Raw genomic sequence first — 23306 nt, forward strand, 5'->3', positions numbered from 1 at the left:
ATTCTGATCCAGCTTCCCACTAATGCATCTGGAGAAAACAGCAGATGATGGCCCAACATACTTTAAAAAAAAAAAATTTTGTCATTGTGGGGCTGGCACTGTGGCATAGCCAGTAAAGCCACCACCTGCAGTGCTGGCACCCCATATGGGCTCCGATTCGAGTCCTGGCTGCTCCACTTCTGATCCCTCTCTGCTATGGCCTGGGAAAGCAGTAGAAGATGGCGCAAGTCCTTGGGCCCCTGCATCCGTGTGGGAGACCCGGAAGAGGCTCCTGGCTCCTGGCTCCTGGCTTTGGATCAGCACAGTTCTGGCCATTGTAACTGGGGAGTGAACCAGCAAATGGAAGAGTTCTCTCTCTCTCTCTCTCTGTCTTTCCTTCTCTCTCTATGTAACTCTTTCAGATAAATAAACATTTTTTAAAAAGATTGTCATTTAGAAATATGTTTTTGTGTGTGTGGTATGCAATAGGAATTTAAATTTTCTTTCATTTTTGCTTTTCCATTGCAATAGCCAATTGTCTTAAGCCATTTATTGAAGAATTCTTTCTTTCCCCACCAGTCCCAAGTGCTCAGTCCAAGTGCATTTGTACAGAACTTTCCTGTACAAAACTTTCCTGAACTACTCCTATACTCAAAAGCAGCATTTTTGTCTGTTTCTTTAATAGTCACTACAGTTTAAATTATTGCAGTGTTATGGTACATGTTTATATCATTTAGGACAAGCTCTCCAAATAGTATTTTTGAAATTTTCTGGCTGGTGTTGCAGCTCACTTGGCTAATCCTCCGCCTGCGGCGCCGGCACCCCGGGTTCTAGTCCCAGTCGGGGCACCGGTTCTGTCCCAGTTGCTCCTCTTCCAGTCCAGCTCTCTGCTGTGGCCCAGGAGTGCAGTGGAGGATGGCCCAAGTGCTTCAGCCCTGCACCCGCATGGGAGACCAGGAGGAAGCACCTGGCTCCTGGCTTCTGATTGGCACAGCATGCAGGCCATAGCGGCCACTTTGGGGGTGAACCAGTGGAAAAGGAAGACCTTTCTCTCTCTATCTCTCCCTCTCTCTGTCTATAACTCTACCTCTCAAATAAATAATTAAAAAAAAAAAAAAAAGAACTCAGGCCATCCTCTGCTGCTTTCCCAGATGCGTTAGCAGGGAGCTGGATGGGAAGTAGAGCAGTCAGGACTCAAACCGGTGCACATATAAGGGGATCTGGCGTCACAGGGGGTGGCTCTTCCTATACCACAACGCCAGCCCAGTTTTTTCTTCCCTTTGGAATGATTTTACTTTCCTAAATGTTAGAATAAACCTGACAAGTAACATCACAAAAGAGGATTTTCATTAGAGTTATTTTAAAGATTGCTTGAAAAAATTAAGCGTCTTTGTAATAGTGAGCCTTCCTGTCCAGGTACTTGGTATAGCTCCATGTTATTTTTATATTTTAAGTGTTTTGAAAGTTCCCTTATTAAGCAGACAAAAAGATAGACTGCTTGGCTGATTTTCACAAAAAGATAGACTGCTTGACTGATTTTTATGAAATGAACACACGTCTGTAACCACTGTCTGGTAGAAGATGTAGAACGCCACCTGAACCCTGGAATTCTCTCTCATGTCACCTCCCTTAGGTAAATTGCTGACTTCACCATAGTGGCATTCTGTCTGGTTTTTGAATGATATAAATGGACCCTTCAAATATGCTCCTTGGTGTCTGACTTTTCTTAACATCACGTTTAAGGAATGGATCCATGTTGCTACATTTAGTTCCTTCCAGTGACCCATTTCCTATCACTGTTGTGTAGTGACTCATTATAGAAATAGAATTTCATACACATTCTGTTGTTTACAACAGTTATTTCTAGTTTGGGGCTATTTAGGAATTACATTTATATGTGCATGCCTTTTGGTACACATAACTGCATTTCTGCTAGATGTATATTCAGGTGTAAGGTCACTAGGTCATTGAATACACACGCGTAAACACTGCCACTTAGTCTCCAAAGCTGTTGCATTGATTGACACTCATCCCAGCCAAGTGGGAGTGCTCTGTTGCTCTACATCTTCACCATGTGATACTGATAGAGCTTGGTTTTCACTTTACATGTTTTGTTGAGTGTATTTTAATGTGTTTCCTGGAATAGTATTATTTCTTCTTTTATGTGAGGCCCATTCAAACTTTGTACCTTTTTTTTTTTTTTAAAGATTTATTTGAGAGGCAGAGTTACAGACAGGAGGGCAGAGAGAGAGAGAGAGAGAAAGAGAGCGAGCTTCCATCCAATGGTTCACTCCTCAAGTGGCCCCAACAGCTGGAGCTGGGCCAATCCGAAGCCAGGAGCCAGGAACTTCTTCTGGGTCTCCCATATGGGTTCAGGGGCCCATATGATCCAATGATAATCTTTTACTGCTTTCCCAGGCCATTAGCAGAGGGCTGGGTCAGAAGCAGAGCAGCCAGGACATGAACTGGTACCCATAAGGGATGCCGGTGCCTCAGGTGGAGGCTCAGCCTACTACGCCACAGCACCGGCCCCACTTAGTCCATTTTCAACTATACTATCTGCCTTCTAATTGCTTTGTCAGATAGATGCATTAGGAGGGTCGTCTCCCTCTATGTGGCTTACCTCTTCACCTCTTGGTAATGCATTTTGGTAAATGTTTGTTTTTAATTTTAATAGAATCCAATTTTTCAATCTTTAACTTTTCGGGAAGCGATTTTGATGTCCTGTTAAAAATATGTGGCTGTCCCAAAGCCATAAAGCTGATCTCTTCTGTTTACTTCTAGAAGCTTCTGTTTGGCGGTTCGCATTTAGGTCGTGACCCATTCAGAATTGTTTTTGTTGGTGTTTATGGTATGAAGTAGGAAATCCATTTTCTCATAATGTGTTAAGGGTTTTTGTGTCTGCTAATGAGCTGAGTTGGCCTGTAATCTTCCTTTGTTTTCTGTTCTTGTATTTTTATAGGAAATTTATGCTGTCCTGTAAAGAAATTGGCTGGTATTCCCTTATTCTATCCACTTGTAGAATTTTGTAGGCTTGGCATTAGTTATTCTCTAAGTGTTAGAAGAATTGACTGGTGAAATCCATCTGAACCTGACGTTTTCTTTGTGAGGTTTTTGTGGATTCAGTTTTTTTTTAATGAATGTAAAACTATTCAAAATGATATTTCTTATTCTGTTTCGGTGAGCAGTGGCTTTTCTAGGTATTTGTCTATCCAAATTTTCAAATTTATTGGCATCACATTGTTCATATTGTCTTTAGTAGCTAAAGGATCTGTTGTAGCCTTTTCATAGTATAATTTGTGCTTTCTCTCTTTTTCTTACTAGTTTGTTCATTTTCTTAGTCTCAAGTTTCATCTCATGGCACTGTAAATTTCTTTACTATTTCATTGTTTTTTGTTCATAAGTGTGTTCTTTCCTTCCTTCTACATTTCTTAGTATATTTGTTATTTTTATAATTTTTTGGTACAGTTAATATTGAACTCTTTAAAAAAAAAACAGAAGATTTATTTATTTGAAAGTCAGAGTGACTCAGAGAGAGAGAGAGAGATCTTCCATCTGCTGGTTCACTCCTCAGATGGCTGCAATGGTCAAGGCTGGGTCAGGACAAAGCCAGGAGCCAGGAGCTTCTTTCTGGTCTTCTTCCAGGTTTCCCACATGGATAGCAGGGACCCAAACACCTGGGCCACCTTCTGCTGCTTTTCCTGAGCACATTAGCAGGGAGCTGCATCAGAAATGGAGCAGCCGGGACTCGAACCGGCACCCATATGGGATGCCAGCATTGCAGGCAGTGGCTTCACCCACTGCGCCACAACGCCAACTCCCTGAACCTTTCTTTTCTGCTCTATGCATTGAATGGGATAATTTTCTCTTTCGGTATTCTAATAACTGTATTACACAACTTGACTTGTTCTGTTGTCAAAGTTCAGTTTGAGATTTTTCTGACTCCACAGGTGTTTTTACTTTTGCCAGAAAGGAGATATTATTTATTCTTTTATGTAAAATATGCTTACATATTTATGTATAATATTATGGATATGTTTACTCTCCAGAATCATCCTTGGTTTCCCTTGTTTCTTTTACTTGAAGAAGGCTGTTCTTGTTTTAGGTATGCGTTATCTTATCAAATCTCTGTACTATACATTTGTGATGTTTTGAATTATCTTTTTGGTTTTTTTTAAAAGATTTATTTATTTATTTATTTGAAACTCAGAGTTATACAGAGAGAGAAGGAGAGGGAGAGAGAGAGAGAGAGGTCTTCCATCTGCTGGTTCCTCCCCAGATGGCTATAAAGGCTGCAGCTGCGCCAATCCGGAGCCAGGAGTTTCTTCCAGGTCTCCTATGCAGGTGTAGGGGCCCAAGGACTTGGACTATCTTCTACTGCTTTCCCAGGCCATAGCAGAGAATTGGATAGTAAGTGGAGCAGCTGGGACTTGAACTGGCGCCCATATGGGATGCTGGCACTGCAGGAGACGGCTTTACCCACTACGCCATAGCACCAGCCCTGTTTTTGGTTTCTGAATTAACTCTCTATGCAGGGGATTATCAGTTCTGCAGCTTGTTTTGTTTGGTGACTTTCGTGCTATCAGTTGTCCCCAGTTGCCAGGTAACGTGTGTTTGTGTGCCCACCTCTTTAAAATCCAAGTCTGAATCGGTCATTATTGGTAACTGATAGTGTTTTCCACAGATGTTGTTATGGGCTCCCAATGATTCACCTGGGCAGAACTCGCTTCCGCTGGCAATGGCTGTGCAGGTGGACTGGGCTGAAGAGGAGCCCATGACTAGGATTCGTTGTGGGGTGTCTGAGCCGGGAAGCTGGGAAGTCACTCAGATGTGGATGCAGGGACGGTGTTACCTGGAAGGTGCTGTGCAGGCAAGCATTTCTTTGCTCTCCTTTGCTCCTTTGCTTTTCCCCCTCTGTGTCCAGTGGGACTGCCCACAGCTACCTGGGGCAATGCCCTCTTTCCTGTCGGAACCAGAAGGTGACCTTCCACAGACTTCCTTCTGCTTTACACGAATGTGCCTGCCAACGCCTTGCTGGTGGCAAACAATATAAGGTTCCCCTGTGTGGGGAGCGGGAACAGGGTAACCATTCCTGCCTGGCCGTCCTTAGTCTGCACAACCATAACCTGGTAGTCCAGTCTCTCCACCACACCCAGCCATTCCTGACTTTGAGCTGAGACTTTGTCCCATCCTCTAATGGGAACATAGTCAAGTCCTTGCGCAGTGGTCTCCCCTCATGACCCCCTTTTGCCTGTATTTCATTGTGAATTCTTCTTTTGTTTGTCTCCCCATCAATATAATCTCCTAGAAATTTCCTCAGCATCATATCACTAGAACTTCTACCCGTAAATTCTAAAAGCAGTTTATTAGATAAATATAATTTGATCATCACAGTCATGGAGGAACTACATATATCATTCGATCATTTTCACTCAGTTTCTTTCCCATTATATAAACATACAAGCACTCTTGCTTCACTGTATACTAGGTTTTGGTTTTCACTGTCAATGTACAGTCTCTGTCTTTTGCTAAAAATGAAGGAAAATGAAATTAATTAAGACCATGGAATTGCTTAATGTAATAATTCTACTTAAGCATCCTATCTGAAACTGTAGTAGTCATCCAAGTAAATCAAACCTAATTGTCCTTACTGAATGTTAATCTGAATAAATTTGGGGGACTGGGATATTTTTCATAAGCACAAAGGGCTAAATGGATAAACTGTGTTCTTTAAACAATGTATTTACTTGAGAAGCAGAGAGACAGAGACGGAGGCGGGGGACAGATGGAGAGCTCCCAGCCAGTGGTTCGCTGCCCAGATGCCTGCAACAGCTGGGGCTGGGCTGCTGCTGATGCGGAGGGCTGGGAGGAACCCGGTCATCTGAACCATTGCTGCTGCCTCCCAGAGTCTGCATTAGCAGGGACCTAGAGTCAGGAGCCAGAGCCGAGTATCAGAGCCGAGCACTCCAGTGTTGGTTGCAGGTGTCTTAACTGCTAGGCTAAATGCTCACCTCTAAATTGTGTTACTGAATAAGAATGTTATCCCTTTTGTAAATTTAAAGATGTATTTATTTATTTGAAAGGCAGAAATACAGAGAGAGAGAGAGAAAGCACTGGTTCACTCCCCAAATGGCTGCAATTGCCAGGGCTGGGCCAGGCCAAAGTCAAGAGGCAGGAGCTTCTTCCAAGTCTTCCACATGAGTGCAGGGCCATCTTCTGCTGTTTTTCCCAGGCTCATTAGCAGGGAGCTGGATCGGAAGTGGAGTAGCCGGGACTCGAACCATTGCCTGTATAGGATGGTGGCACTGCAGTGCAGAGGCTTAACCTTCTGTGCCACACCGCTGGCCCCAAGAATGTTATCCCTTTAGTATCTGATTGCTTTGCTGTTGTGGCCAGAGCATAGTGACAGAGAGACCCAGGTCCAAAACCTAGCACTACGACCTGCTTTTTTTTTTTTTTAAAGATTTATTCATTTAGAAAGGCAGAGTTACAGAGAGGCAGATAGATAACTGTTGGGGGGGGGGTGGTGAGAGGATTATGCCTGTGGGACGGGCGTGCTTTAGTCGGCACTGCCAGCACTGTTTAGCCCTCTCTCTGAGAGCATTTATTTAGGCGCACTGTGTGTTCATCTGTTCTGGGGGCATCGAGACTTAAAGGGGGAAGACACAGTCTCCAGGAGCCCGGCAGCCAAGTGAAGAGCTCTTCTGCGGACGGTTAGCTCACTTTGTCATGGGATAATAAGGTGCATGCGTGCACACGTGTGTGTGTGTGTGTGTGCGTGTGTGTGTGTGGTACACACTAAAGGAGAGAGTAAGGGAGTTGGATTGGTGTGAGGAATGGTGTAGAAACCACATTTTGGGTTTGAAAATGATTGTATTCTGATTGGCACAACGACCACAGGGAGATTGCTCTGACTGTGTGTGGAAGGTGTGGGTGGGGGTCCTGGTGTGCAGGTGGACGTGGGGGACGGCAGCAGACTGGCGGTTTGGGATAGAGGAATTCCTCAGTGGGAGCAGTGACAGATGACGTGGGTCATTAGGTGCGGGGAACACAGCTTTCCTGTCCCCTTGATAACTGCATGAACTTCTCATCTGACGCCTCAGAGGCCTAGCTGTTGAGTGCCTTATTTGAATAAATACAGAAACGCCGCAGACAGGGTGAAGACTATTAGGTACAGTACAGGCGGGTAATGTTTATTGAGATAGTCTGCCTTGATTTTCTACCCAAAGATGACCATTTGAACGGGTTAAGTCTGGTTTTAGCAGATCACAGAGTAGAAAGAGAGGCCAGCTAATGGTTACAGACTTGGTTATCTCTTTGGCAACCGACACATGAAGTGGACACACGGAGGCAGTCTAGTCTTCATCTGAGGTCACTAGGGTGATTTAAAATATGATCCTTCTCCTCTGAGGACGGGTGGTCCCTCGGTCTTCTTCCCTCTTTCCCCTTGAACTACCATTCTGGCTCCAAGTGAGTGGATGGGTTACAGAATCAGGGCTTTCTTTAGTAATGTATGAAAAGAATTAAAGAAAATGCTAACACCACTTAATTTGAGGATGCCCATGATGGCACACATTGCACCTGTATATTGAGAAGAAATGCCAGCTCTTTGTGGGATGAGGAAGTGTAATTTTTCCCTTCTTTCCCTCCTTCTTCCTTCCATCTATCTTGTTCTTACTAGAAACGCTAATTTTTTTCCCCAGTGGAAAATTTGGATAGAACATTTTCTGCTTTTTGGCATTCATTTCCCCTCTTCTGTTATTGGAATGCCTGCATTAATGCATCAGTTAGTATTTGCGGCAAAATAATGATGATTAAATGAATTTTTCTGCATTGATTCCATGCTAGAAATTGTGTTCCGTACTTTATTTATTCCACTATGTGTATACTTGATAGACATTCCATTTAAATGAATTATCTCTTAGGCATTCTCTGTTATTTAACATGATCCCAAGATGTAATTCTCTGAAGAAGGCAATGGTAAATTATTTTAATGCTTTTATTGTTTTTGTTTCTAGCTTATTCTACTAAGCTGAACAAATTTCCTGTATTTAATGTTAATGATGACTTGAATGATCTGTGTACCAGTGCAGTAAGCCCAAATACTACCAAAGCCACGCGGTACGCCCTGAACGTGTGGCGATACTGGTGCATGACCAACGGGCTGAAAGACCACACGGACATCACCAAGGTAAGGGGCTCTTGAGTTTACTTCTTCTTTCAGCAAACTTCTCTGAGCTTCCGAGGGCCAGGCACTGTGTTAAGCATTGAGGGGGGACCCAGAATGGTAGCTTTCTGCCTGGGGAGACTTTGAGAGAACATAAAACACAAAGAATGATCTTCCTGATACACAGCAGGATTGAGCAGGTGTTCTATGAACTTGTAGATCAGAAATGCCTGAAAGGTTCAGATGGATAAAGTAATTTCAACCAAGAGAGAATTGATATTCAAGCCATATTTCCAGGGAGAGGTGGGATGCCAGAAGTAGATGAAGGAAGACCAGAGTCTTCTAGGGTGAGTGACCTGAGGACAAGCAAATTTGGACCAAAAAACCCACTCGCCTGCAGCAGAGGCTTCTTGGATACATGGGTATAGGGGACTATACAACCAGATTTTGATCATCCTCAAGCACCCAGCCAAAAATCTTATAAACACAGGCAAATGGGGAGTTTCTTGTTCTTCCCATCTCCCCATTTGTAAAGTGAGCTCTTACGATCCCTCGAGGGGCCAGCACTATGGTGCAGCAGCTAAAGCCCCACCTGCAATGCTGGCATCCCATATGGGTGCTGGTTCGAGACCCGGCTGCTCCTCTTCCTATCCAGCTCCCTACTAATATGCCTGGGAAAGCAGTGGAGGATGGCCCAAGGGCTTGGGCCCCTGCACCCGTGCGGGAGACCCTGAAGAAGTTCCTGGCTCCTGGTTTTGGCTTAGTCCAACCCTGGCCATGTGGCCATTTGGGATGTGAACCAGCAAATGGAAGATTCTCTCTCTCTCTCTCTCTCTCTCTCTCTCTCTCTCTCTGCACTTTCCCTCTTTCATTCTGTAATTCTACCTTTCAAATAAATAAAATAAATTAAAAAAAAAAGATCTCATCCAACTTGAGACATTTGAGGTCTTTGAATGGAAGGACAAAATCTTGGACGTGTGGAGACAGAATAGAAAGATGCTGTATTTTGATTTGTATATATTGGGTCTGAATCAGGTGCCCAGGTGGACATGTCCAGTAAGTGATTGGAAATGTAGGATTTTTTTTAAAGTTTGTTTATTTTTATCTACTTGAAAGGCAGAGTGATGAGGGGAGGGAGATTTCCATAGACTACTTCACTTCCCAAATGTCTGCAACAGCCAGGGCTGGGTCAGGCCAAAGACCAGATCCCAGAACTCCATCTGAGTCTCCCACATGGGTGGCAGGGGCCCAAGCAGAGCCATCATTCGCTGCCTCCCAGGACACATCAGCGGGAAGCAGGATCAGAAGTGGGGTAGCCAGGACTCGAATTGGCACTGCACTATGGGACGTGGGAGTCCCAAGCAGTGGCTTAACCTGCTGCACCACAATGCCAGCGCTGAGAATGTGGGACTTCAAACATGGATTAGAACTATTCAAGCTCGAAGTTCAGATGTCTTGAAGAGAGAGGTCGTAAGTGAAGCCATAGGGCCGATGAGGGCTCAGAGTTCGGTCATGTGTGTGGGCGATCAACAAGAGATGAAGCAGGAAACCCAGGTTTCTACTTCTGGTAGTGCAGTGCAGTCGGTGGCGTGAGGGCCCTTTCAACTGTGGTTGCAGAAAGAAAGGGGAACATCCGTGGGGAAGAAGAGGTGGAACCGGAGTGGTGAGCGAGGCATCTGAAAGGCAGGGTTCCCTGCGGGCTTCTGTCGGTAACATGATTAAGGAAGGGAAGACACAGGGAGATGAATCAGAGAGTCCTTGATTAAGAGGAAACCCTGAAAAGGTGCTATAGAGATTCTAGTCCATGGCATAAGCTGGCTTTTAGCACACTTGAATGCTGGTTGTAGGGCTGGTGTTGTTGCACAGGGTGGTAAGCCAGCGCTTGCAATGCTGGCATCCCATGTTGGAGCGCTCCTTGGAGTCCTACACTCTCCACCTCCTCAGCTAATGCACCTGGGAAGGCAGTGATGATGGCCCAGGTATTTGGGCCACTGCTACACAGGTGGAGAGCCCCAGAGAGAGTTCTAGGCTCCTGGGTCCAGCCTGGCCCATCCCTGACCATTGCAGAGGAAGGTAGTAGATGGCAGATCTCTACCTGTTGTTCTTTTCCTCTCTGTCACTCTGTTTTTCAAATAAATCTTAAAAAAAAAAAATAAAAGCATCGAAAAACACTGGAAATGATAATCCTAAGAGTAAATTTATGGTTTTAAAAATTATTTACTTGAGAGGGAGATAGGAATGAATGAATAAAGGGAGGACGGATAACAGAGCAACTTCATTAAATTATTGATAGAAAAATGTTCACTATCCCCAGTGAAAATATCTTCCAGAAACAAACATGAAATAAAGACTTTCAGTGTGTCAGAAAATGAAAAATTCTTTCATCCTCAGGCAGAAGCAGAATGATACCATATGGGCATATGCTTCTAAACAAAAGAATGGAGACCCTGAAGTGATAATCATGGGGGAAGGAAGGAGAAGAGAGGGAGGAATCTCCTGTCCACTTGTTCACCAGATGCCCACAACAGCTGGAGTTGGACCAGGCAGTCAAGAGCTGGGAATTCAGTCTAGGGCTCCCACATGGATGAGGGGGATGCAAGTACTCATGCCATCTCCTGCTACATCCCTGGGTGCACATTGGCAGGAAGCTGGAATCCAGAGTGGAGCAGGCACACCAGGGTGGGAGGTAGTGATCCCAAGCAGTATCCTACTCACTACACCAGCACCTGCCCCTAAATGCTAAATATATTTATTTTTAAATTTAATTTCTTTTCAAAGATGGTTTGCTTTTGAAATGAAAAATAACAAGATAAAATGGAATTAAAAATTAGATTGATGCAGAAAAGAGGAAAAAGAAGAACCTCTCATTAGATACTATACAGAAGCCAGAAGACAATGAAATGGCATCTTTAATGAGCTGAAAGAAGCAACTGCCAACTTCGAGTTTTATACTCAGAATACAAACGAAGGTAAAATAAAGACCTTTTCAGACAAGACAAATATCAGAGAATTCATCACCAAAAGAACTACACAACAGTCAATGTTAAAGGAAGCTTCAGGCACAAGCGCAGTTATACCACATAGAAGCTTGCACCTCACAGAGGAATAGAAAATACTTGAAATGGTACCAAAAAATTTTTTTTCGCATTTTAATTTCTCTAAAAAAATTAGTTAAATGTTTAAACCAAAATCAGTAACAATATATTGTGATGTTTCTATGTTATCTGTGGAAGGGAAAAGTGCATGACAACAGTGGCATGATGGATAAGGTGGGAGAGCTAATCTGTAATGTTGTAAGTTCCTAGCAATATGTGGAAAGGTGTATAGTATTTGAAGGTAGACTGTAATAAGTTAAGTATATATTTACAAATCTTATGGGAAAGACTAAATATATAAAACAAAGATACGGAGCTGACAACCCTTACATGGAGATAAATGAAATTGTAGAAAGTTCTCAATCCAAAAGAAGGCATGAAAAGAAGAAGAAAAGAACAAAGAACCAGTGGAACAAATAGAGAACAAATAGCAAAGTGGTAGCTTGAAGCCCAGCCATTTTGATGATTATATTAAATGGAAATGCTCTAAATATGACAATCAAAAGAGAGAGATTATCAGACTGGATTTTTTTTTTTTTAAAGCAAGAACCAACTATGCACCGAATGCATCTCTCTTTAAATATACAGAAGGAAAAGTTGAAGGCAGGACGGGAGAAAGATACATACAGTACGCAAACATTAGTCCTGGGGAACCTGAGTGGCTGTTAATGTCAGACAAATAAGACCTGCAGGGAAGGAATTCTAACAGAAATAAAGAGGGAAATTTCATAATGATAAAGCAGTCCATTTATCAGGAAAGCGTGAAGATCTTAAAATGTACGCACTTCAGGCTGGCGCCGCGGCTCACTAGGCTAATCCTCCACCTTGCGGCGCCGGCACACCGGGTTCTAGTCCCAGTCGGGGCGCCGGAGTCTGTCCCGGTTGCCCCTCTTCCAGGCCAGCTCTCTGCTGTGGCCAGGGAGTGCAGTGGAGGATGGCCCAAGTACTTGGGTCCTGCACCGGCGTGGGAGACCAGGAGGAAGCACCTGGCTCCTGGCTTCAGATCAGCGTAGTGTGCGGGCTGTGGTGGCCATTTCGGGGGGTGAACCAACAGAAAAGGAAGACCTTTCTCTCTGTCTCTCTCTCTCTCTCTCTCTCTCACTGTCTAACTCTGCCTGTCCAAAAAAAAAAAAAAAAGTACGCACTTCAAAACAGAGCACAGGTGCCAGCGCAGGGCACAGCGGGTTAAGCTGCTGCTTCATTCCTGCATCCGTATTGGAGTGCCGGGGTCAAGTCCTGACTGTACTCTGATCCAGCCTCCTGAAAAGGCACCTGGGAGGCAGCAGATGATGGCGCGAGCGCTTGGGTTCCTGCCCCCCATGTGGGAGATCTGGAAGGAGTTTCTGGTTTCTGGCTTCAGCCTGTCCCAGCTCTGGTTACCATGGGTATTTAGGAGAGTAAAACAGGGGGTAGAAAAGATATATAGAATATCTCTTGTGTCTCTCCTTGTCTCTTTGTCACTCTACCTTGCAAATAAATGAATAATTCTTTTAGAAAAATAAAAAAAGAAGAGAAAACCTAAAGGAAAAATAAAAAACCCACAATTTAACTTGGCCAATTCAAAAAAAATTTTTTTTTGACAGGCAGAGTGGACAGTGAGAGAGAGAGACAGAGAGAAAGGTCTTCCTTTTGCCGTTGGTTCACCCTCCAATGGCCGCCGCGGCTGGTGCACCGTGCTGATCTGATGGCAGGAGCCAGGTGCTTCTCCTGGTCTCCCATGGGGTGCAGGGACCAAGCACTTGGGCCATCCTCCACTGCACTCCCTGGCCACAGCAGAGAGCTGGCCTAGAAGAGGGGCAACCGGGACAGACTCCGGCGCCCCGACCGGGACTAGAACCCGGTGTGCTGGCGCCTCAAGGCGGAGGATTAGCCTAGTGAGCCGCAGCGCCGGCCCGGCCAATTCAATTTTAATTAGATGCTTTGCTGGTGGTAACTTACAGAACAGGTAGACAGAAGATCAGTAAAGAGAAGGACTTAAACAATACTGTCAACCTGACTTTACCTTTTTGACATTTATATAACACTACAACCAACAACTAGAAAGTACACATTCTTTCCACATGCATGTGAAATATCAACATAGATCACACTCTGTGTCATTAAAACAAGTCTCAATTGAATAAGATTGAAATTATACAGGGTATGGCCTCTGAACACAACAGAACTGTTATAAACTGACTACAGGTAGCTAACTAGAAAGTTCCTGTTACTTGGAAGATAATACAGGACTGTATAACCCTTGGACAGGAAGAAATCACAAAGGAAGTTATAAATGCATGAAAATCAATGAAAATTAAATTATTTTCAGAATAATGTCTTATAATGTTGGGGATACAGCTAAAGCAATGTTTAGAAAAAAAATTTGTTGTAAATGCTTACGTTTAAAAGGGGAAAGACTCTAAAACCAATGAATAAGAAACAAACTCCAAAAAATAAAAAATACACTGTTGAAATAGAAATTTATTGACTTAAGAAGCAGGTTTAGACTCTGATGAAAAAGTAGGAAGTTATAAGTAAGATCTGAAGAAACCATCCGGGATGAGGCACGGATAGCGCGGGAATTCTGATATTTAAGAGCGGCTATAGTGAACAGAATAGAGACTCAGATTGTACGACCATGAGTAAGAGAGGGGATAGTGCTGCCAACCTCGTCAGAAACAAAATGTCTTATAAAGGAATACTATGAACAACTGTCAGCCAAAAAATGTGGCAATTTAGATGAACAAATTCTTACAAAGACACAAACTACCAAAAAAAGACTCAAAAAGAAGTTAAAAAGAATATGCTAGACTTGTAATAAGTAAAGAGAATGAATTTGTAACAACAAAGCTCTCCACACAAAAAAGCACAGACCTCGACGGCTTCACTGGTGAATGCCAATTCTTCCAAAAGTTTTCCAAAAAACAGAAGAGGAAGAAGCACTTCCCAACTCGTTCTGCGAGGCCAGTATTACCCCAGTACCAAAACCAGACAAAGATACTATAAGAAAACTACAGATCAATGCCTGTCATGAATAGGCACAGAAGCTCTTCAATCAAATACCAGCAAATTGAACCCAGTACAAAGGACAAGGACTATACACCATGATTAGGAAGGTAAGGTTGGCTTAGCATCTGAAAATCAAGGACAAAGTTGTGTAATCATCTCAATAAGTGCAGGAAGAGCATTTGAGAAAATCCAGCGCCCCTTCATGCTATAACCAAAACCAGAAATCCTACAGGCCAGAAATAGAAGTGACCTTCCTGAACCTGAACATGTGTGGAAAAGCTACAGCTGGCCTACTGTCACATTTACTGGTGAAAGATTGAATGTTTTCTCCTTCAGGTCAGGAATAAGACAAGAATGTCTCTTCTCACCATTTTTATTCAACATTGCGCTGGAGGTTCAAACCAGGGCAACTAAGCAATAGAGTGAAATAATAGACCTCTAGAATAAAAAACAAAATGTTAAGTGCCTCTTTCTGCAAGTGGCTTGACGGTATACATAGAAAAGCCTAAGGAAGCCACTGGAGGCCACTTGGAACTAATAAATAAATTCAGCCAAGTTATTGGATATCACATTGATATACAGAAATTTTACATTTTTATAATGTATCTCTATAAACCAAAATTTTGTGATTTTTTAGCATCAGAAAAGTAAAACATTTAGGAATAAATTTGACAAAAGAAGTTCCAGAATATATATACTGTAAACCACAAAGCAGTATTTTTTAAAAGGTTTTATTATTATTATTATTATTGGAAAGGTATAATTGCAGAAAGAGAAGGAGAGAGAAAGAAAGAGAGATCTTCCATTTGTTTCACTCCCCAAATGGCTGCAACAGCTGGGTCTGGGCCAGACAAGAGCCAGGAGCCTCCTCTGAGTCTCTCACATGGGTGCAGGGGGCCCAAGGACTTGAGCCATCCTCTGCTGCTTTCCCAGGCCCAATAGCAGGGAGCTGGATTGGAAGCAGAACAACCGGGATGGGAGCCAGGGCCCATGTGGTATGCTGGCACTGCAGCTGGCAGCCTAACCCCTGAGCCACAGTGCTGGCCCCAATAGAAGTTAAAAACTTAAATATATGGGAAGAAAACTAGTGTTCAAGGATTGAAAGACTTAATCTTGTTAAAATGGCAGTAGTCCTGTAAACTGTCCACAGACTCAGCACAATCGCTACCAAAATCGCAGGTACCTCTTTTTCAGAAAGAGAAAACTGATCCTAAAATTCGTATGAAAATATAAATAACCCAGAATAGCCAAAATAATCTGGAGAAAGAAGAACAAAATTAGAGAACTTACTCTTCTCATTTCGAAACGTATTACAAAGCTGGAAATAAAGACCGTGTACTTCTGACACCATACAGATAGATTAATGGAATAGAATTGAGAATTCAGAAATGAACCCTCATATTGATGCTCAGTTGATTTTGACAACAGCATGGAAACCCAATGGACAAAGAATAGTCTTTTCAGTAATTGGTGCTGGGATATTTAGGTATCCAATGCAAAATATTTAAGGCATATTCCTACGTTGAACCACTTACCCAGATTAACTCAAAATGGACCAAAGACCTAAATGTAGGCACTGGTTCTGTAAAATCCTTAGAAGAAAACAGGAGAAAATCTTCATGATCTTAGAATAGAAAATGGTTTCTTAGTATGACACCAAAAAACATAAGCAACCAAAGAAAAACTAGGTAAACTGGAAGTCATTAAAAAATATTTTTTTTGACAGAGTTAGACAGTGAGAGAGAGAGAGACAGAGAGAAAGGTCTTCCTTCTGTTGGTTCAACCCCAAATGGCCTCCACGGCTGGTGCTGTGCCGATCCGAAGCCAGGAGCCAGGTGCTTCTCCTGTTCTCCCATGGGGTGCAGGGCCCAAGCACTTGGGCCATCCTCCGCTGCACTCCCTGGCCACAGCAGAGAGCTGGCCTGGAAGAGGGGCAACCAGGACAGAATCCAGCGCCCCAAACAGGACTAGAACCCGGAGTACCGGCGCCACAGGTGGAGGATTAGCCTAGTGAGCCGCAGCACTGGCCAGTCATTAAAATTTAAAACTTGTGCTTCAAAATACACCATTGAGAAAGTGAAAAAACAACCAACTGAATGGGGGAATATATTTACAAATCACATATCTCATATGGATCTTTGTATCTAAAATATATAAAGCAGCTATGAACGATTCCACGGCAAAAGGACCACTCATTTTTGAAGTGAGCAAAAGATCCAAATAGACATTTCTCCCAAGATAAACAGTTGGCCAGTAAGCAAATGAAAAGATAGTCAACGGATTGTATATCAAAACCACATGAAATTCCACTTCAAACCCAATAAGTTTTTTAAGAACAGATGATAATAAGGGTTAGTGTGAAGCGAAAGAAATTTGTAACTTTTATGAAGACTTTAAATGGCAAGGTGAAATGATGCCTGTGCTTTGGTAGTTGCTCTAAAGTTAAACATGGACTTACTGTGTCACCAAGCAATTCCACTCTTAGAGGTATACCCAAGAAGAGTAAAAACACATTTCCATTAGAAAGATACACAAAGATATTCACTGAAGTGTTCAACAGCCAAAATGTGGAAACAGCCCAGACGTCTATCAACAGATAAGTTAACAAAATATATCACAGCCAAGCAATGTAATATTATTGAGCAATACAAAGCAGTGTAGTGCTGACAAGTGCTGCAGTGTGGGTGAACCTTGACAGTGTTAAGCTAGGCCAGCTAGGTGTGACTCTGCTTATGGGAAGTACCTAGAAGTGGCAAACCCAGAGAGGCAGAAAGGGTGGAGGTGACCAGGGCCTGGGGAAGAGGAAATGGGGAGTTGTTCAACGGGACAGAGTTTCTGTTCAGACTGATGAAAAAGTTCTGGAAATGGAGAGCTGGTAGTGATCACAACATTGTGACTGCTGTCAACACCACTGAATTTGCATCCATAGTGGTTAACGTGGTAAATTTTATATTACATATATTTTACCACAATTTTTAAAGACCCAAATAATTAACAAGGTAACTGTTTCCTTTTTAGTAATAACTGAAAGTAGTCATTAATACACTATGGTCAATCATCTCAAAATTCCCCTGTTCTCACTGACCCCACCTCACCATCCCACTTCTCCTGCCCCGCTAGCCTTGACATTCATTGTGCCACATCTCCGATGACAGACAGTGTCTGCTGCTTCCCAGGGGCCGCCCAGCACGGTGCACCGTATTCCCACCTCCAGGTCCTATGGGTTCTTAGTTGGCCCTGTTCTCTAGAGGAAAATGTGCGAGAAAAAAGACACATCCCAGTCTTCTGTAACCCACTCACATGGACAACTCAGATTAGAAGCCAGAATCTGAGCCAATTCCGCAGTCTCTAGCGACAGGGAGGAATTGTAGCATCAGGCGTGCGTTCTGTCTGACCTCATCTCTCTAGGTGTGTCTTTCAACGTAGATACAGTGGCGGATGTTAGTTCTTGGTTATGTTTGGCAGCTGCTGGGCCTGGCGTCAAATCCGACTTCCAAATGTCATAATATAAACCAGCATTGTGTGCCCTGCGGGTCTCCCTATGATCTCTGTGCTCTGTGTGGTATTTTCCCTACAAGTTATCATCTGAGGTGTGATCTGCTCCTCACTGGCCCATCTCCCTCAAGGTCGCTCTCTCAGTGACTTAAACGTTCCTTAGACTCACTCATTAGGAAGCAGCGCATCTTGAAATTCAATATCTGTCTTTCTGAATAAGGTGTAACTTGGTGAGTGCAAAAACAAAGTCATTTTTGCTGTCAGTAATAGTGACTTCAAGATTCTTTTTTTTTTTTTTTTTAAGATTTATTTGAAAGGCAGAATTAGAGGCAGAGAGAGAGAGAGAGAGAGAGAGGGAGAGGTCTTCCAACCGCTGGTTCACTCTTCAAATGACTGCAACAGCTGGAGCTGGGCCAATCCAAAGCTAGGAACCTGGACCCTCCTCCAGGTCTCCAACATGGGTGCAGGGGCCTAATCAGTTGGGCCATCTTCCACTGCTTTCCCAGGCACATTAGCAGGGAGCTGGATTGGAAGTAGAGCAGCCAGGACTCGAACCGTCACCCATATGGGATGCAGGCACTACAGGCAGCAGCTTTACCTGCTATGCCACAGCACCAGCCCCCATTTGTTCTTCTTTGACTACCTACAGTTCATCAGCATTTTCTCCACTTTATTCGTCCCCCAGACGAGCCTATCACAAAGAGCAGTGTGAGGCATTTTCCAGAAACTCTTGATTTTACGTGTCTTCTAACTCTTGGAGTGTCAAGGATTAATAAATAGTTCTAGAACTTTGGAATTTGTCAAACACGTCAGTATGCTTTTTATTTTATTCTGTCCCACCTAGGATTATCAGTCTCATGGCCAACTCACTCCTTCTTGGTCATTTTTATGTTAAAGAAGCCAAGTTTATAATCCATGGTGAATCAGTGTAGGGTGACCAATGAAGAAAAATGTCCCTTGCATCAAAACTGGGTCCGAGGGAACTAGGGAGGCAGCCAACATGGGCTTGTGTACAAACAATGTGACTTTGTTTCTTGATATTTCTCTGAAAGGAATCACTTTTGCTGTGATTTTATTTTGAAACCTGTGGTCCCATGTCCTGTCAGCGGGGCTCTCCTGACACCAAGTTTATTTCATTGACTTAAGCCACATCTATCAGTTCCATGGGAGCCAGTTATATATTTCAGGACTTCTAGGATGTTCAACACCCAGTCATGAATGAGATGTAGTTATTGCCTTCTGGAAGCTTTCTGTACACTTCCAGAAACAGACACATGAATAGATAGGAGACTGCACAGCACAGAAAGGATCATAACAGAAATTTAAGTTAAGGCCCTAGGACCCCAGGGGAGACCATCTTTGCATAGAAAGCTGGAATAACCCTATAGAAAGCAAACTTTGGGCTACCTCTGGAAGAACCAATAAGGATTTCCAGATAGAGACGGTTAGAGGACAGAGCATTCCAGGCAAAGGATGTAGTCTGTTTGAAGACGGAGAAGAATGAAATGGCCTGTGACTTAGGGGAGAGGTGACAAGGCCAATGAGGCTGGAAAATAGTACAAAGGGAACAGAGTATCAGGCTGGAGAAACAGAACAATGTGTAGCAGTTCTCAATTGCTGCATGACACACAGAACCTTGGTGGCTTAAAGCAACCATCTTTTTATTTGCTCGTGGTTTAATGGGTTAGCATCTTGGGCTGAGCCTAGCCGGGTGGCTCTTGTGGTCTTATCTGGGGTGCTCGTGTGGGTGCAGTTATCTGGAGAGTAGATGGGAGACAATTTGTCCACATATTCCCGTGTTCTAACTGGTCCTCCGCACATGACACCACCATGTGCTAAGACCCTAGGCAGAACCTTTGAGTCCCAGACTTGGAATTCACACATTGTCATTTCTGCAGCCAAAATAAGTCACATGGCCAGCCTAGACTCAAGGGGAGGAAAAAATAGATTCCTGCTGATTGGCAGGGCAGCAAGTGCACATTGCCAGGGGGTGTGTGCCCGGCGGATTGTGAAGCCTTGCACACAATTAACACTTTGGAATTCACACTAAAGGCAACAGGAGACTATGGGAGGTTTTGTTTCCCTAGAGATTAGTTCTCATTCAGACACCAAGGTAGAAAATAGGATTTCCTGCTCATCATCCCTCAAAATAGAAACCATCCTCTCCTGTGATCCACGTGCCATTGCCAGAGCCATCACACTCACATGGGTGAGTTGTTTGGATTAGAATCCTCCTTCGGGAGTTTCTTCCTACTGAAAATGGAAATCAAGTTCTGGGGAGTGCTCGGTGGCTGTGTTTACAGCTACACAGAGCACGCGATCTGCCCGGAGAGGTAGAAAGGAGACTTAAACAAGGCCTGATGCCATGGAGTTCACCAGTTCTGATACTGCTCTTCACCCGGGCTGTGCAAGCTTGGTCTTCCTCTGGCAACCAAAGGAGTCCTAATTAGTATAAGGAGAATTTAATACCTACAAGTAGGGAGCTGCAAGCGACAACATAAAATCCAAAGCCAGCAGAGTTTGAGTATAATGATTTTTGGGAAGTTGTTTGAACTGGTTACTGCTGACATACAAAGGTACTCCCAAAAAGTTCATGAAAATGGAATTTAAAGATCAGTTTATTTGATGCAAAAATGTTTGAAATTCATGCATATGAGATACAGAGTCTTCAAGAAGTTCATGAAGAATACATATTATAAAAAAGTATGGATTTAAAAAAAATTTTGCATGAAACAATCCTTTCTTTTAATTCCATTTCTCAGGAACTTTTGGAAGTAGCTTCATTCAAGGAATCTATTTCTTTCTGTATTTTGAACCCAATGACCCTACTCCTTCTGACCGCTTTTCAGTTAAATGTCTAGGCGTTTCCTAGCCCAACAACTAGATTGCCAGAAAAACAATTCTATTTTCTCTCCTTCCTTTCCTGTACGCATGTGCGTATATTTACGATTTTTCCCTGTCGTAGTTGTCTAGAACATCCAGAACACTGTTATAAAACAAGAACAGTGCCCAGCATGCCTGTCCTGTTCCTGACTTTATAAGAAAGAGTCTAGGGGCCGGCGGTGTGGCATAGCAGGTAAAGCCGCCACCTGCAGTGCTGGCATCCCATAGGGGCCCCAAGTCGAGTCCCAGCTGCTCCATTTCCAATCCAGCTCTCTGCTGTGGCCTGGGAAAGCAGTGGAGGCTGGCCCAAGTCCTTGGGCCCCTGCACCCTCATGGGAGACCTGGAAGAAGCTTCTGGCTCTTGGCTTCGGATTGGCACAGCTCTGGCCATGGTGGCCATTTGGGAGTGAACCAGTGGATGTAAGATCTCTCTCTCTGCCAGCGCCACGGCTCACTAGGCTAATCCTCTGCCTTGCGGCGCCAGCACACCAGGTTCTAGTCCCAGTCGGGGTGCCAGATTCTGTCCTGGTTGCCCCTCTTCCAGGCCAGCTCTCTGCTGTGGCCCAGGAGTGCAGTGGAGGATGGCCCAAGTGCTTGGGCCCTGCACCCCATGGGAGACCAGGAGAAGTACCTGGCTCCTGCCATCGGATCAGCGCGGTGTGCCGGCTGCAGCACGCCAGCCGCGGTGGCCATTGGAAGGTGAACCAACAGCAAAAGGAAGACCTTTCTGTCTGTCTCTCTCTCACTGTCCACTCTGCCTGTCAAAAAAAAAAAAAAAAAAAAAAAGATCTCTCTCTCTCTCTGTCTCTGTCTCTGCCTCTCCTCTGTAACTCTGCCTTTCAAGTCAATCAATCAGAAAAAAAATATTCTTTCATCATGGTTATAATAGCTACAGTTCTTGACTATAAAATACTCTTTGTCATAGTTAGATGTTTTTCTTTCCAAGCTAAATTTGGTTTAGGTTTTTAAAAATCTGAAATGGATATCATATTTTTCAACTAATATTTCAGTATCAAATTTATGTTACGTTTCCCCTAAATGAATAAATATTCCTTGTATTAAAATTTTTCAGATGGAGTCATCCACGCATCCTGCAGTAGTCTCTATGTGTTTGATGAGGTATTGCTGTACTGGAATCCTCAGTCTGACTTGACGATACAGGCAGTCCTTTCTTTGCAGGGTTTCTTATTAACTTGAATTTATGCATATCAGAACCATGTCCTTACTTTGTATTAAACTTTATTTCACATAGCAATGAGCAAAACAGAAATTGCCTGTATTTTACCTATGGAAGTTTACATCCATGTTCATATGCTTTTTGTTTGTTTGTTTGTTTGACAGGCAGAGTTAGACAGCGAGAGAGAAAGACAGAAAGGTCTTCCTTCTGTTGGTTCACCCCCATAGGGCTGCTACGGCTAGTGCACTGTGCCAATCCGAAGCCAGGAGCCAGGTGCCTCCTCCTGGTCTCCCATGCGGGTGCAGAGCTCAAGCACTTGGGCCATCCTCCACTGCCCTCCCAGGCCACAGCAGAGAGCTGGACTGGAAGAGGAGCAACCGGGACAGAACCGGCACCCCAACCAGGACTAGAACCTGGTGTGCCAGTGCCGCAGGCGGAGGATTAGCTTAGTGAGCCGCGGCGCCGGCCATGCTTTGGTTTTTGGTATAGGTCAAATTAGGGTTAGAAAGGAAAGCTTTGGTTTTTTCCTGTCCTGACTGTTTAAGTACGAAAGACAAGTTGGATTCCATAAAGCCAACTTCTTAGGAGTGATGTATTCATCTTTGAGTCATATCACTCTCTTCTCCTGTTTGGAGATATTTAGATCTTTTACTTGTTATTAGACCAGCTTTGGTAATTCATATTTTTTGCTAGAAAATTTTCTTAGTTACCTAGGTTTTCAAATTAATATGCATAAAATATGGGATACTCTTGCCTGTTCTTGGCTCTCTTCCTTTTTCTGTGATATTGTCTTTCTCACTCCTAACACTGTCTACATGTATATTTCTTTTCCTCTTTCAGTCAGACCTGCTGGAAGTTTGTCAGCTTTATAGGTCTTTCCAAAGATTGCATGATTTTCATTTTTAAAAATCAGTCTTCAAAAAGATTTATTTATTTATTTGAAAGGCAGAGTTACAGAGTCAGAGAGAGAGAGAGAGAGAGAGGAGAGAGAGAGTCTTCCATATACTGGTTCACTCCCTAAATGGCCACAATAGCCTGAGCTGGGCCGATCAGAAGCCAGGAGCCAGGAGCTTCTTCCGGGTCTTCCACACAGGTGCAGAGGGCCAAACAGTTGAGTCATCTTCCACTGCTTTCCCAGGCCATAGCAGAGAGCTGGATTGGAAGTGGAGCAGCCAGGACTCGACCTAGGGCCCATATGGGATGCCAGCATTGCAGGCGGTAGCTTTACCCGCTACACTACAGCGCCAGCCCCTAAACATCAGTTTTTATCTTTTCTAGTTCCTTATTGCATATTTTATATTTTTAGTGATTCACTGTACCTGTTAGCATTTTAAGTTGAATCATCAGTTTGCTTATTCTCAAAGTTTTCTCACAAAGTCAAGATCATGTAGTTATTGGAGTATATTCAGTAACATCTCATACATTTTGACATGTAATAGTTTCAGCTTGGTTAATTTTTTTAGGATTTATTTAGTTATTTGAAAGGCAGTGTTACAGAGGGAGAGGCAGAGAAAGAGATATC

The 23306-nt window shown here is 43.5% G+C and overlaps 1 protein-coding gene across 1 annotated transcript in view; it reads left to right on the forward strand.

Moving 5' to 3' along the window:
- The window catches only part of KIAA1958 (KIAA1958 ortholog), a 178727-nt gene that overhangs the window by 151238 nt on the left and 4183 nt on the right, over positions 1-23306 (forward strand). The window contains exon 3 of the mRNA XM_051843064.3: positions 7998-8170. Coding sequence (XP_051699024.1) covers positions 7998-8170 — 173 coding nt within the window. The remainder of the gene's footprint in view (positions 1-7997; positions 8171-23306) is intronic.

The sequence above is a fragment of the Oryctolagus cuniculus genome, chromosome 1 (assembly GCF_051225735.1).
Source record: "Oryctolagus cuniculus isolate XC-2025 breed Fujian yellow rabbit chromosome 1, ASM5122573v1, whole genome shotgun sequence".
Classification (NCBI taxonomy): domain Eukaryota; kingdom Metazoa; phylum Chordata; class Mammalia; order Lagomorpha; family Leporidae; genus Oryctolagus; species Oryctolagus cuniculus.